This window comes from Heptranchias perlo, chromosome 21 (assembly GCF_035084215.1).
Source record: "Heptranchias perlo isolate sHepPer1 chromosome 21, sHepPer1.hap1, whole genome shotgun sequence".
NCBI classification, from domain to species: Eukaryota; Metazoa; Chordata; class Chondrichthyes; order Hexanchiformes; family Hexanchidae; genus Heptranchias; species Heptranchias perlo.
The window spans coordinates 52,417,998-52,434,312 of record NC_090345.1 but is presented as its reverse complement, the minus strand read 5'-3'; the positions used below and the strand labels follow the sequence as shown (position 1 = coordinate 52,434,312).

At 42.4% G+C, this 16,315-nt stretch overlaps 1 protein-coding gene across 2 annotated transcripts in view; it reads right to left on the bottom strand.

Moving 5' to 3' along the window:
- Window positions 1-16,315, bottom strand: part of LOC137340359 (DPY30 domain-containing protein 1-like) — a 276,311-nt gene that overhangs the window by 138,977 nt on the left and 121,019 nt on the right. For both annotated transcript variants that reach the window (XM_068002778.1, XM_068002779.1), the window contains exon 4: window positions 3,916-4,038. In XM_068002778.1, the coding sequence (XP_067858879.1) occupies window positions 3,916-4,038 (123 nt within the window). The remainder of the gene's footprint in view (window positions 1-3,915; window positions 4,039-16,315) is intronic.

The following is a 16,315-nucleotide window of genomic DNA, read 5'->3' as shown; positions in this document are numbered from 1 at the left end:
GGAGACAAATGGGAGAGAGAGGGAGACAAAGGAGAGAGAGAGAGAGACAAAGGAGAGAGAGAGGGAGAACAAAAGGGAGTGAGAGAGACAAAGGGGAGAGAGAGAGGGACAAAGGGGAGAGAGAGGGATTCAAAGGGGAGAGAGAGGGAGACAAAGGAGAGAGAGAGGGAGAACAAAAGGGAGTGAGAGAGACAAAGGGGAGAGAGAGAGGGAGACAAAGGGGAGAGAGAGGGACAAAGGGGAGAGAGAGTGATACAAAGGGGAGAGAGAGGGATTCAAAGGGGAGAGAGAGGGAGACAAAGGGTAGAGAGAGGGAGACAAAGGGGAGAGAGAGGGAGACAAAGGAGAGAGAGAGGGAGAACAAAAGGGAGTGAGAGAGACAAAGGGGAGAGAGAGAGGGAGACAAAGGGGAGAGAGAGGGACAAAGGGGAGAGAGAGGGATTCAAAGGGGAGAGAGAGTGATACAAAGGGGAGAGAGAGGGATTCAAAGGGGAGAGAGAGGGAGACAAAGGGTAGAGAGAGGGAGACAAAGGGGAGAGAGAGGGAGACAAAGGAGAGAGAGAGGGAGAACAAAAGGGAGTGAGAGAGACAAAGGGGAGAGAGAGAGGGAGACAAAGGGGAGAGAGAGGGACAAAGGGGAGAGAGAGGGATTCAAAGGGGAGAGAGAGGGAGACAAAGGAGAGAGAGAGGGAGAACAAAAGGGAGTGAGAGAGACAAAGGGGAGAGAGAGAGGGAGACAAAGGGGAGAGAGAGGGAGACAAAGGGGAGAGAGAGGGAGACAAAGGAGAGAGAGAGAGAACAAAAGGGAGAGAGAGAGACAAAGGGGAGAGAGAGAGGGAGACAAAGGGGAGAGAGAGGGACAAAGGGGAGAGAGAGTGATACAAAGGGGAGAGAGAGGGATTCAAAGGGGAGAGAGAGGGAGACAAAGGGGAGAGAGAGGGAGACAAATGGGAGAGAGAGACAAAGGGGAGAGAGAGAGAACAAAAGGGAGAGAGAGAGACAAAGGGGAGAGAGAGAGGGAGACAAAGGGGAGAGAGAGGGACAAAGGGGAGAGAGAGTGATACAAAGGGGAGAGAGAGGGATTCAAAGGGGAGAGAGAGGGAGACAAAGGGGAGAGAGAGGGATTCAAAGGGGAGAGAGAGGGAGACAAAGGGGAGAGAGAGTGATACAAAGGGGAGAGAGAGGGATTCAAAGGGGAGAGAGAGGGAGACAAAGGGGAGAGAGAGGGAGACAAAGGGGAGAGAGAGGGAGACAAATGGGAGAGAGAGGGAGACAAAGGAGAGAGAGAGAGGGAGACAAAGGGGAGAGAGAGGGAGAAAAAGGGGAGAGAGAGGGAGGCAAATGGGAGAGAGAGAGACAAAGGGGAGAGAGAGAGGGACAAAGGGGAGAGAGAGGGAGAAAAAGGCGAGAGAGAGGGAGAAAAAGGGGAGAGAGAGGGAGGCAAATGGGAGAGAGAGAGACAAAGGGGAGAGAGAGGGAGGCAAATGGGAGAGAGAGAGAGACAAAGGGGAGAGAGAGAGGGATTCAAAGGGGAGAGAGAGGGAGAAAAAGGCGAGTGAGAGGGAGAAAAAGGGGAGAGAGAGGGAGGCAAATGGGAGAGAGAGAGACAAAGGGGAGAGAGAGGGAGGCAAAGGGGAGAGAGAGGGAGACAAAGGAGAGAGAGAGGGAGACAAAGGGGAGAGAGAGAGAGACAAAGTGGAGAGAGAGAGAGACAAAGGGGAGAGAGAGAGTCAAAGGAGAGAGAGAGGGAGAGCAAAGGGGAGAGAGAGGGAGGCAAATGGGAGAGAGAGGGAGACAAAGGGGAGAGAGAGGGAGGCAAATGGGAGAGAGAGGGAGACAAAGGGGAGAGAGAGGGAGACAAAGGAGAGAGAGAGAGGGAGACAAAGGGGAGAGAGAGGGAGACAAAAGGGAGAGAGAGAGAGAGACAAAGGAGAGATAGAGACAGAGGAGAGAGAGAGAGGGAGAACAAAAGGGAGAGAGAGAGACAAAGGTGAGAGAGAGAGAGACAAAGGGGAGAGAGAGAGGGAGACAAAGGGTAGAGAGAGGGTGACCAAGGGGAGAGAGAGAGAGAGAAATGATGGAGAGAGAGGGAGACAAAGGAGAGAGAGAGAGAGAGACAAAGGAGAGAGAGGGTGACAAAGGAGAATGAGAGATAATGAGAGAGAGAGGGAGAGAGGCAAAGGAGAAAGAAAGAGAGACAGCAGTGTGAGTTGGAGAGGCAGGGGTATGAGAGAGAGAGAGAGACAGGGGTATGTGAGTGAGAGAGAGATTGAGACAAAGAAGAGAGAGACACGCACAAAGGAGAGGGAGGGCGAGACAAAGGAAAGAGAGAGTGAGAGAGACAAAGGTGAGACAGAGAGAAAAAGGAGAGAGTCACTAAGGAAAGAGAGAGAGAGACAGACGAGAGAAAGATAGATAAAGGAGAGAGAGAGACAAAGGAGAGAGAGAGAAAAAGGAGAAAGAGCGAGAGAGGGAAGACAAAGGAAAGGGAGAGACAAAGGAGAGAGGAAGAGGGAAAAAGAGGAGAGAGAGAGATGGAAGACAATGGAGAGAGAAAGGGGGAGCAGAGAAACAAAGGAGGGAGAGAGAGAGGAGACAAAGGAGAGAGCGAGGGGAGACAAGAGAGAGAGAGGAGGGACAATGGAGAGAGAGAGGGGGAGCGGAGAGACAAAGGAGGGAGAGAGAGAAGGGAGACAAAGGAGAGAGACACAAAGGAGAGAGAGTGTGAGACAAAGGAGAGAGAGGGAGAGAGAAAGACAAAGGAGAGAGAGAGAAAGAGAGGAAGACAAATGAGAGAGGGAGAGGGGGAGGCAAAGGAGAGAAGGATGAGGAGAGAGGGAAAGAGATAAAGGAGATAGAGGGGGTAGAGACAAAGAAGAGAAAGAGGGAGACAAATGAGGGAGAGAGAGAAAGGGAGATAGATAAAGGAGAAAGGAGAGAGAGAGGCAAAGAAGAGAGAGGGGGAGATGAAGGAGAGAGAGAGAGGAGAGACAAAGGAGAGAGAGGGGAGACATAGGAGAGCAAGAGATAAAAGGGGAGCGAGAGATAAAAGGAGTGAGAGATAAAGGAGAGAGAGAAAGAGAGAGAGGGGAGACAAAGGAGGGACAGAGAGAAACAAAGAAGAGAGAGGTAGAGAGGGGAGACAAAGGAGAGAGAGATACAAAGGAGAGAGAGTGAGATAAAGGAGAGAGAGACAAAGGAGAGAGAGGGAGAGAGGGGAGACAAAGGAGAGAGAGATACAAAGGAAAGAGAGAGTGAGATAAAGGAGAGAGAGACAAAGGAGAGACAGAGAGAGAGAGAGAGAGTGAGAGATAGAGAAAGCAGAGAGGGACAAAGGAGAGGAAAACAAACAGGGGTGTGAGTCGGACAGAGTGTGTGAGAGAGATGCATGGGAGAGAGAGAGCGAAAGAGACAGAGGTATGTGAGTGAGGGAGAGAGAGGCGGGAGAGAGAAAGTGTTGGAAAGAGAGAGAGACACACTGGTGTGAGAGACAGGGTGTGAGAGAGAGAGAGACGGGGAGAGGGAGAGAGAGACAGGGTGAGAGAGAGATGTGTGTGTGAGAGAAAGAAAGGGGAGAGAGAGAAGTCAGCTGTGTGTGAGAGAGAGAGACAGAGGTGCATGAGTCAGAGGGGGAGAGACGGGGAGAGAGAGAGTGAGAGACAGGAGAGAGAGTGTGTGTGAGTGAGAGAGAGACACCGGTGAGAGAGACAGGGGTGTGAAAGAGAGAGAGAGAGAGAGACAGAGACAGGCTGGACACAAACAGAGCCAGTAGTGTTGAGAGTAGAGTGCACAGCACCCCCAATGACCTCACTTCTTTTTACATCCGTTTTGTCGACCATCTCACGGCCATGAGATTCTCACCACTCCCAATGGACAACACAAACGGACGGGGAATAATGCTCACATAGCACGAACCTCCAACATCTTCAATTCTTGATCCAACTTTTCCTTCGCTTGCTTCTCCTTCACAGCTTGAATTGCAGCTAATATCTGAATCTGCTGCTGCTGCTCGAGCTCAGCACGTTCTGCCTCCAGCATCTGCAATGGAAAGAACACAGCTCCTGTTTATAAACCAGTTTGTGCACACTGAAACAGCTCCTGTTAAAATACCAGTTTGTACACACTGAAACAGCTCCGGTTAAAATACCAGTTTGGACACACTGAAACAGCTCCTGTTTATAAACCAGTTTGTACACACTGAAACAGCTCCTGTTAAAATACCAGTTTGTACACACTGAAACAGATCCTGTTTATAAACCAGTTTGTGCACACTGAAACAGCTCCTGTTCATGAACCAGTTTGTGCACACTGAAACAGCTCCTGTTCATCAACCAGTTTGTACACACTGAAACAGCTCCTGTTTATAAACCAGTTTGTACACACTAAAACAGCTCCTGTTTATAAACCAGTTTGTACACACTGAAACAGCTCCTGTTTATAAACCAGTTTGAGCACACTGAAACAGCTCCTGTTAAAATACCAGTTTGTACACACTGAAACAGCTCCTGCTTAAAATACCAGTTTGTACACACTGAAACAACTCCTGTTAAAATACCAGTTTGTAAACACTGAAACAGCTCCTGTTAAAATACCAGTTTGTGCACACTGAAACAGCTCCTGTTTATATACCAGTTTGTACACACTGAAACAGCTCCTGTTTATATACCAGTTTGTACACACTGAAACAGCTCCTGTTAAAATACCAGTTTGTGCACACTGAAACAGCTCCTGTTAAAATACCAGTTTGTGCACACTGAAACAGCTCCTGTTAAAATACCAGTTTGTACACACTGAAACAGCTCCTGTTAAAATACCAGTTTGTACACACTGAAACAGCTCCTGTTCAAATACCAGTTTGTACACACTGAAACAGCTCCTGTTAAAATACCAGTTTGTACACACTGAAACAGCTCCTGTTAAAATACCAGTTAGTACACACTGAAACAGCTCCTGTTTATATACCAGTTTGTGCACACTGAAACAGCTCCTGTTTATAAACCAGTTTGTACACACTGAAACAGCTCCTGTTTATAAACCAGTTTGTACACACTGAAAAAGGCTCCTGTTTATAAACCAGTGTGTACACACTGAAACAGCTCCTGTTTATAAACCAGTTTGTACACACTGAAACAGCTCCTGTTTATAAACCAGTTTGTACACACTGAAAAAGGCTCCTGTTTATAAACCAATTTGTGCACACTGAAACAGCTCCTGTTTATAAACCAGTTTGTACACACTGAAACAGCTCCTGTTTATAAACCAGTTTGTACACACTGAAAAAGGCTCCTGTTTATAAACCAGTGTGTACACACTGAAACAGCTCCTGTTTGTAAACCAGTTTGTACACACTGAAACAGCTCCTGTTTATAAACCAGTTTGTACACACTGAAAAAGGCTCCTGTTTATAAACCAATTTGTGCACACTGAAACAGCTCCTGTTTATAAACCAGTTTGTACACACTGAAACAGCTCCTGTTTATAAACCAGTTTGAGCACACTGAAACAGCTCCTGTTAAAATACCAGTTTGTGCACACTGAAACAGCTCCTGTTAAAATACCAGTTTGTACACACTGAAACAGCTCCTGTTTATAAACCAGTTTGAGCACACTGAAACAGCTCCTGTTAAAATACCAGTTTGTGCACACTGAAACAGCTCCTGTTAAAATACCAGTTTGTACAAACTGAAACAGCTCCTGTTTACAAACCAGTTTGTACACACTGAAACAGCTCCTGTTTATAAACAAGTGTGCACACGCTAACACAGCTCCTGTTTATAAACCAGATTGTACACACTGAAACAGCTCCGGTATATGAACCAGTTTGTACACACTGAAACAGCTCCGGTTTACAGAAAAGTTTGTGCACACTGAAACAACTCCAGTTTACCAACCAGTTTGTACACACTGAAACAGCTCCTGTTTATGAACCAGTAAGTACACACTGAAACAGCTCCAGTTAACAAACCAGTTTGTGTACACTCAAACAGCTCCAGTTTTAAAACCAGTTTGCACACACTGAAACAGCTTCTGCTTCTATCCCAGTTTGTGCACACTGAAAGAGTTCCTATTTATATCCCAGTTTGTACACACTGAAAGAGTTCCTGTTAATAAACCAGTTTGTACACACTGAAACAGCTCCTGTTTATGAACCAGTTTGTGCACACTGAAACAGCTCCTGTTCATAAACCAGTTTGTACACACTGAAACAGCTCCTGTTTATAAACCAGTTTGTACACACTGAAACAGCTCCTGTTTATAAACAAGTGTGTACATGCAAACACAGCTCCTGTTTATAAACCAGTTTGTGCACACTAACACAGCTCCTGTTGATAAACCAGTTTGTACACACAAACACAGCTCCTGTTTACAAACCAGTTTGTACACACTGAAATAGCTCCTGTTCATAAACAAGTGTGTACACGCTAACACAGCTCCTGTTTATAAACCAGTTTGTACACACTAACACAGCTCCTGTTTGCAAACCAGTTTGAACACACTAACACAGCTCCTGTTGAAATAACAGTTTGTACACACTGAAACAGCTCCTGTTTATAAACCAGTTTGTACACACTAACACAGCTCCTGTTGATAAACCAGTTTGTACACACAAACACAGCTCCTGTTTACAAACCAGTTTGTACACACTGAAACAGCTCCTGTTTATATACAAGTGTGTACACGCTAACACAGCTCCTGTTTATAAACCAGTTTGTACACACTAACACAGCTCCTGTTGATAAACCAGTTTGTACACACAAACACAGCTCCTGTTTACAAACCAGTTTGTACACACTGAAACAGCTCCTGTTTAGAAACAAGTGTGTACACGCTAACACAGCTCCTGTTTATAAACCAGATTGTACACACTGAAACAGCTCCGGTTTATGAACCAGTTTGTACACACTGAAACAGCTCCGGTTTACAGAAAAGTTTGTGCACACTGAAACAACTCCAGTTTACCAACCAGTTTGTACACACTGAAACAGCTCCTGTTTATGAACCAGTAAGGACACACTGAAACAGCTCCAGTTAACAAACCAGTTTGTGTACACTCAAACAGCTCCAGTTTTAAAACCAGTTTGTACACACTGAAACAGCTTCTGCTTCTATCCCAGTTTGTGCACACTGAAAGAGTTCCTATTTATATCCCAGTTTGTACACACTGAAAGAGTTTCTGTTAATAAACCAGTTTGGACACACTGAAACAGCTCCAGTTTATAAACCAGTTTGTACACACTGAAACAGCTCCAGTTTTTAAACCAGTTTGTACACACTGAAACAGCTCCGGTTTACAAACCAGTTTGTGCACACGAACACAGCTCCTGTTTATAAACCAGTTTGTACACACTGAAACAGCTCCTGTTTATAAACCAGTTTGTGCACACTGAAACAGCTCCTGTTTATAAACCAGTATGTACACACTGAAACAGCTCCTGTTTATAAACCAGTTTGTACACAATGAAACAGCTCCTGTTTATAAACCAGTTTGGACACACTGAAACAGCTCCTGTTTATAAACCAGTTTGTACACACTGAAACAGCTCCTGTTTATAAACCAGTTTGTACACACTGACACAGCTCCTGTTTATAAACCAGTTTGTACACACTGAAACAGCTTCTGTTTATAAACCAGTTTGTACACACTGAAACAGCTACTGTTTATAAACAAGTGTGTACATGCAAACACAGCTCCTGTTTATAAACCAGTTTGTACACACAAACACAGCTCCTGTTTACAAACCAGTTCATGCACACTGAAACAGCTCCTGTTTATAAACAAGTGTGTACAGGCTGACACATCTCCTGTTTATAAACCAGTTTGTACACACTAACACAGCTCCTGTTTGCAAACCAGTTTGGACACACCAACACAGCTCCTGTTTATATACCAGTTTGTACACACTGAAACAGCTCCTGTTTATAAACCAGTTTGTACACACTGAAACAGCTCCTGTTTATAAACCAGTTTGTACACACTAACACAGCTCCTGTTTATAAACCAGTTTGTGCACACTGAAACAGCTCCTGTTTATAAACCAGTTTGTACACACCAACACAGCTCCTGTTTATATACCAGTTTGTACACACTGAAACAGCTCCTGTTTATAAACCAGTTTGTACACACTGAAACAGCTCCTGTTTATAAACCAGTTTGTAAACACTAACACAGCTCCTGTTTATAAACCAGTTTGTACACACAAACACAGCTCGTGTTTACATATCAGTTTGTACAGACTGAAACAGTTCCTGTTTATAAACCAGATTGTACACAATGAAACAGCTCCTGTTTATAAACCAGTTTGTGCACACTGAAACAGCTCCGGTTTACAGAAAAGTTTGTGCACACTGAAACAACTCCAGTTTACCAACCAGTTTGTACACACTGAAACAGCTCCTGTTTATGAACCAGTTTGGACACACTGAAACAGCTCCAGTCAACAAACCAGTTTGTACACACTGAAACAGCTCCAGTTTTATAAACCAGTTTGTACACACTGAAACAGCTCCTGTTTATAAACCAGTTTGTGCACACTGAAACGGCTCCTGTTTATAAACCAGTTTGTGCACACTGAAACAGCTCCTGTTTATAAACCAGTTTGTACACACTGAAACAGCTCCTGTTTATAAACCAGTTTGTACACACTTACACAGCTCCTGTTTGCAAACCAGTTTGTACACACTAACACAGCTCCAGTTTATATACCAGTTTGTACACACTGAAACAGCTCCTGTTGACAAACCAGTTTGTACACACTAACACAGCTCCTGTTTGCAAACCAGTTTGTACACACTAACACAGTTCCTGTTTATATACCAGTTTGTACACACTAACACAGTTCCTGTTTATATACCAGTTTGTACACACTGAAACAGCTCCTGTTTATAAACCAGTTTGTACACACTGACACAGCTCCTCCTTATATACCAGTTTGTGCACACTGAAAGAGTTCCTGTTTGCAAACCAGTTTGTACACACTGAAACAGCTCCTGTTTATAAACCAGTTTGTACACACTGACACAGCTCCTCCTTATATACCAGTTTGTGCACACTGAAAGAGTTCCTGTTTATAAACCAGTTTGTACACACTGAAACAGCTCCTGTTTATAAACCAGTTTGTACACACTAACACAGCTCCTGTTTATAAACCAGTTTGTAAACACTAACACAGCTCCTGTTTATAAACCAGTTTGTACACACAAATACAGCTCGTGTTTACATACCAGTTTGTAGAGACTGAAACAGCTCCTGTTTTAAAACCAGATTGTGCACACTGAAACAGCTCCTGTTTATAAACCAGTTTGTACACATTGAAACAGCTCCTCTTTATGAACCAGTTTGTGCACACTGAAACAGCTCCTGTTTATAAACCAGTATGTACACACTGAAACAGCTCCTGTTTATAAACCAGTTAGTACACACTGAAACAGCCCCTGTTTATAAACCAGTTTGTACACACTGAAACAGCTCTTGTTTATGAACCAGTTTGTGCACACTGAAACAGCTCCTGTTTATAATCCAGTTTGTACACACTGAAACAGCTCCTGTTCATAAACAAGTGTGTCCATGCAAACACAGCTCCTGTTTATAAACCAGTTTGTACACACTAACACAGCTCCTGTTGATAAACCAGTTTGTACACACAAACACAGCTCCTGTTTACAAACCAGTTTGTACACACTGAAACAGCTACTGTTTATAAACAAGTGTGTACACGCTAACACAGCTCCTGTTTATAAACCAGTTTGTACACACGAACACAGCTCCTGTTTGCAAACCAGTTTGTACACACTAACACACCTCCTGTTTATATACCAGTTTGTACACACTGAAACAGCTCCTGTTTATAAACCAGTTTGTACACACTAACACAGCTCCTGTTTATAAACCAGTTTGTACACACCAACACAGCTCCTGTTTACAAACCAGTTTGTACACACTAACACAGCTCCTGTTTATAAACCAGTTTGTACACACAAACACAGCTCGTGTTTACATACCAGTTTGTACAGACTGAAACAGCTCCTGTTTTAAAACCAGATTGTACACACTGAAACAGCTCCTGTTTATAAACCAGATTGTACACACTGAAACAGCTCTTGTTTATGAACCAGTTTGTGCACACTGAAACAGCTCCTGTTTATAAACCAGTTTGTACACACTGAAACAGCTCCTGTTTATAAACCAGTTTGTACACACTGAAACAGCTCCTGTTTATAAACCAGTTTGTACACACTAACACAGCTCCTGTTGATAAACCAGTTTGTACACACAAACAAAGCTCCTGTTTACAAACCAGTTTGTACACACTGAAACAGCTCCTGTTTATAAATAAGTGTGTACATGCTAACACAGCTCCTGTTTATAAACCAGTTTGTACACACTAACACAGCTCCTCTTTGCAAACCAGTTTGTACACACTAACACAGCTCCAGTTTATATACCAGTTTGTACACACTGAAACAGCTCATGTTTATAAACCAGTTTGTACACACTGACACAGCTCCTACTTATATACCAGTTTGTGCACACTGAAACAGCTCCTGTTTACAAACCAGTTTGTAAACACTAACACAGCTCCTGTTTATAAACCAGTTTGTACAGACTGAAACAGCTCCTGTTTTAAAACCAGATTGTACACACTGAAACAGCTCCTGTTTATGAACCAGATTGTACACACTGAAACAGCTCCGGTTTATGAACCAGTTTGTACACACTGAAACAGCTCCGGTTCACAGAAAAGTTTGTGCACACTGAAACAACTCCAGTTTACCAACCAGTTTGTACACACTGAAACAGCTCCTGTTTATGAACCAGTAAGGACACACTGAAACAGCTCCAGTTAACAAACCAGTTTGTACACACTAAAACAGCTCCAGTTTTAAAACCAGTTTGTGCACACTGAAACAGCTTCTGCTTCTATCCCAGTTTGTGCACACTGAAAGAGTTCCTGTTTATATCCCAGTTTGTACACACTGAAAGAGTTCCTGTTTATAAACCAGTTTGTACACACTGAAACAGCTCCAGTTTATAAACCAGTTTGTACACACTGAAACAGCTCCAGTTTATAAACCAGTTTGTACACACGAACACAGCTCCTGTTTATAAACCAGTTTGTACACACTGAAACAGCTCCTGTTTATAAACCAGTTTGTGCACACTGAAACAGCTCCTGTTTATAAACCAGTTTATACACACAGAAACAGCTCCTGTTTATAAACCAGTTTGTACACACTGAAACAGCTCCTGTTTATAAACCAGTTTGTACACACTGAAACAGCTCCTGTTTATGAACCAGTTTGTGCACACTGAAACAGATCCTGTTTATAAACCAGTTTGTACACACTGAAACAGCTACTGTTTATAAACAAGTGTGTACATGCAAACACAGCTCCTGTTTATAAACCAGTTTGTGCACACTCAAACAGCTTCTGTTTATAAACCAGTTTGTACACACTGAAACAGCTACTGTTTATAAACAAGTGTGTACATGCAAACACAGCTCCTGTTTATAAACCAGTTTGTACACACAAACACAGCTCCTGTTTACAAACCAGTTTGTACACACTGAAACAGCTCCTGTTTATAAACAAGTGCGTACAGGCTAACACAGCTCCTGTTTATAAACCAGTTTGTACACACTAACACAGCTCCTGTTTGCAAACCAGTTTGGACACACCAACACAGCTCCTGTTTATATACCAGTTTGTACACACTGAAACAGCTCCTGTTTATAAACCAGTTTGTACACACTGAAACAGCTCCTGTTTATAAACCAGTTTGTACACACTGACACAGCTCCTGCTTATATACCAGTTTGTGCACACTGAAACAGTTCCTGTTTATAAACCAGTTTGTACACACTGAAACAGCTCCTGTTTATAAACCAGTTTGTACACACGAACACAGCTCCTGTTTATAAACCAGTTTGTAAACACTAACACAGCTCCTGTTTATAAACCAGTTTGCACACACAAATACAGCTCGTGTTTACATACCAGTTTGTACACACTGAAACAGCTCCTGTTTTAAAACCAGATTGTGCACACTGAAACAGCTCCTGTTTATAAACCAGTTTGTACACACTGAAACAGCTCCTGTTCATAAACCAGTTTGTGCACACTGAAACAGCTCCTGTTTATAAACCAGTATGTACACACTGAAACAGCTCCTGTTTATAAACCAGTTTGTACACACTGAAACAGCCCCTGTTTATAAACCAGTTTGTACACACTGAAACAGCTCCTGTTTATAAACCAGTTTGTGCACACTGAAACAGCTCCTGTTTATAAACAAGTGTGTACACACTGAAACAGCTCTTGTTTATGAACCAGTTTGTGCACACTGAAACAGCTCCTGTTTATAAACCAGTTTGTACACACTGAAACAGCTCTTGTTTATGAACCAGTTTGTGCACACTGAAACAGCTCCTGTTTATAAACCAGTTTGTACACACTGAAACAGCTCCTGTTTATAAACCAGTTTGTACACACTGAAACAGCTCCTGTTTATAAACAAGTGTGTACACGCTAACACAGCTCCTGTTTATAAACCAGTTTGTACACACTAACATAGCTCCTGTTGATAAACCAGTTTGTACACACAAACACAGCTCCTGTTTACAAACCAGTTTGTACACACTGAAACAGCTCCTGTTTATAAACAAGTGTGTACACGCTAACACAGCTCCTGTTTATAAACCAGTTTGTACACACTAACACAGCTCCTCTTTGCAAACCAGTTTGTACACACTAACACAGCTCCAGTTTATATACCAGTTTGTACACACTAAAACAGCTCATGTTTATAAACCAGTTTGTACACACGAACACAGCTCCTGTTTGCAAACCAGTTTGTACACACTAACACAGCTCCTGTTTATATACCAGTTTGTACACACTGAAACAGCTCCTGTTTATAAACCAGTTTGTACACACTAACACAGCTCCTGTTTATAAACCAGTTTGTACACACCAACACAGCTCATGTTTATAAACCAGTTTGTACACACTGAAACAGCTCCTGTTTATAAACAAGTGTGTACACGCTAACACAGCTCCTGTTTATAAACCAGTTTGTACACACTAACACAGCTCCTCTTTGCAAACCAGTTTGTACACACTAACACAGCTCCAGTTTATATACCAGTTTGTACACACTAAAACAGCTCATGTTTATAAACCAGTTTGTACACACTGACACAGCTCCTGTTTATAAACCAGTTTGTACAGACTGAAACAGCTCCTGTTTTAAAACCAGATTGTACACACTGAAACAGCTCCTGTTTATGAACCAGATTGTACACACTGAAACAGCTCCGGTTTATGAACCAGTTTGTACACACTGAAACAGCTCCGGTTTACAGAAAAGTTTGTGCACACTGAAACAACTCCAGTTTACCAACCAGTTTGTACACACTGAAACAGCTCCTGTTTATGAACCAGTAAGGACACACTGAAACAGCTCCAGTTAACAAACCAGTTTGTACACACTAAAACAGCTCCAGTTTTAAAACCAGTTTGTACACACTGAAACAGCTTCTGCTTCTATCCCAGTTTGTGCACACTGAAAGAGTTCCTGTTTATATCCCAGTTTGTACACACTGAAAGAGTTCCTGTTTATAAACCAGTTTGCACACACTGAAACAGCTCCAGTTTATGAACCAGTTTGTACACACTGGAACAGCTCTTGTTTATAAACCATTATGTGCACACTGAAACAGCTCCTGTTTGCGAACCAGTTTGTACACACTAACACAGCTCCTGTTTATATACCAGTTTGTACACACTGAAACAGCTCCTGTTTATAAACCAGTTTGTACACACTAACACAGCTCCTGTTTATAAACCAGTTTGTACACACCAACACAGCTCATGTTTATAAACCAGTTTGTACACACTGACACAGCTCCTGCTTATATACCAGTTTGTGCACACTGAAACAGCTCCAGTTTATGAACCAGTTTGTACACACTGAAAGAGTTCCTGTTTATAAACCAGTTTGCACACACCAACACAGCTCATGTTTATAAACCAGTTTGTACACACTGACACAGCTCCTGCTTATATACCAGTTTGTGCACACTGAAAGAGTTCCTGTTTATATCCCAGTTTGTACACACTGAAAGAGTTCCTGTTTATAAACCAGTTTGCACACACCAACACAGCTCATGTTTATAAACCAGTTTGTACACACTGACACAGCTCCTGCTTATATACCAGTTTGTGCACACTGAAAGAGTTCCTGTTTATATCCCAGTTTGTACACACTGAAAGAGTTCCTGTTTATAAACCAGTTTGCACACACCAACACAGCTCATGTTTATAAACCAGTTTGTACACACTGACACAGCTCCTGCTTATATACCAGTTTGTGCACACTGAAAGAGTTCCTGTTTATATCCCAGTTTGTACACACTGAAAGAGTTCCTGTTTATAAACCAGTTTGCACACACCAACACAGCTCATGTTTATAAACCAGTTTGTACACACTGACACAGCTCCTGCTTATATACCAGTTTGTGCACACTGAAAGAGTTCCTGTTTATATCCCAGTTTGTACACACTGAAAGAGTTCCTGTTTATAAACCAGTTTGCACACACCAACACAGCTCATGTTTATAAACCAGTTTGTACACACTGACACAGCTCCTGCTTATATACCAGTTTGTGCACACTGAAAGAGTTCCTGTTTATATCCCAGTTTGTACACACTGAAAGAGTTCCTGTTAAAAACCAGTTTGCACACACCAACACAGCTCATGTTTATAAACCAGTTTGTACACACTGACACAGCTCCTGCTTATATACCAGTTTGTGCACACTGAAAGAGTTCCTGTTTATATCCCAGTTTGTACACACTGAAAGAGTTCCTGTTTATAAACCAGTTTGCACACACCAACACAGCTCGTGTTTATAAACAAGTTTGTAAACACTAACACAGCTCCTGTTTATAAACCAGTTTGTACACACTGAAACAGCTCCTGTTTATAAACAAGTGTGTACACGCTAACACAGCTCCTGTTTATAAACCAGTTTGTACACACTAACACAGCTCCTCTTTGCAAACCAGTTTGTACACACTAACACAGCTCCAGTTTATATACCAGTTTGTACACACTAAAACAGCTCATGTTTATAAACCAGTTTGTACACACGAACACAGCTCCTGTTTGCAAACCAGTTTGTACACACTAACACAGCTCCTGTTTATATACCAGTTTGTACACACTGAAACAGCTCCTGTTTATAAACCAGTTTGTACACACTAACACAGCTCCTGTTTATAAACCAGTTTGTACACACCAACACAGCTCATGTTTATAAACCAGTTTGTACACACTGAAACAGCTCCTGTTTATAAACAAGTGTGTACATGCTAACACAGCTCCTGTTTATAAACCAGTTTGTACACACTAACACAGCTCCTCTTTGCAAACCAGTTTGTACACACTAACACAGCTCCAGTTTATATACCAGTTTGTACACACTAAAACAGCTCATGTTTATAAACCAGTTTGTACACACTGACACAGCTCCTGTTTATAAACCAGTTTGTACAGACTGAAACAGCTCCTGTTTTAAAACCAGATTGTACACACTGAAACAGCTCCTGTTTATGAACCAGATTGTACACACTGAAACAGCTCCGGTTTATGAACCAGTTTGTACACACTGAAACAGCTCCGGTTTACAGAAAAGTTTGTGCACACTGAAACAACTCCAGTTTACCAACCAGTTTGTACACACTGAAACAGCTCCTGTTTATGAACCAGTAAGGACACACTGAAACAGCTCCAGTTAACAAACCAGTTTGTACACACTAAAACAGCTCCAGTTTTAAAACCAGTTTGTACACACTGAAACAGCTTCTGCTTCTATCCCAGTTTGTGCACACTGAAAGAGTTCCTGTTTATATCCCAGTTTGTACACACTGAAAGAGTTCCTGTTTATAAACCAGTTTGCACACACTGAAACAGCTCCAGTTTATGAACCAGTTTGTACACACTGGAACAGCTCTTGTTTATAAACCATTATGTGCACACTGAAACAGCTCCTGTTTGCGAACCAGTTTGTACACACTAACACAGCTCCTGTTTATATACCAGTTTGTACACACTGAAACAGCTCCTGTTTATAAACCAGTTTGTACACACTAACACAGCTCCTGTTTATAAACCAGTTTGTACACACCAACACAGCTCATGTTTATAAACCAGTTTGTACACACTGACACAGCTCCTGCTTATATACCAGTTTGTGCACACTGAAACAGCTCCAGTTTATGAACCAGTTTGTACACACTGAAAGAGTTCCT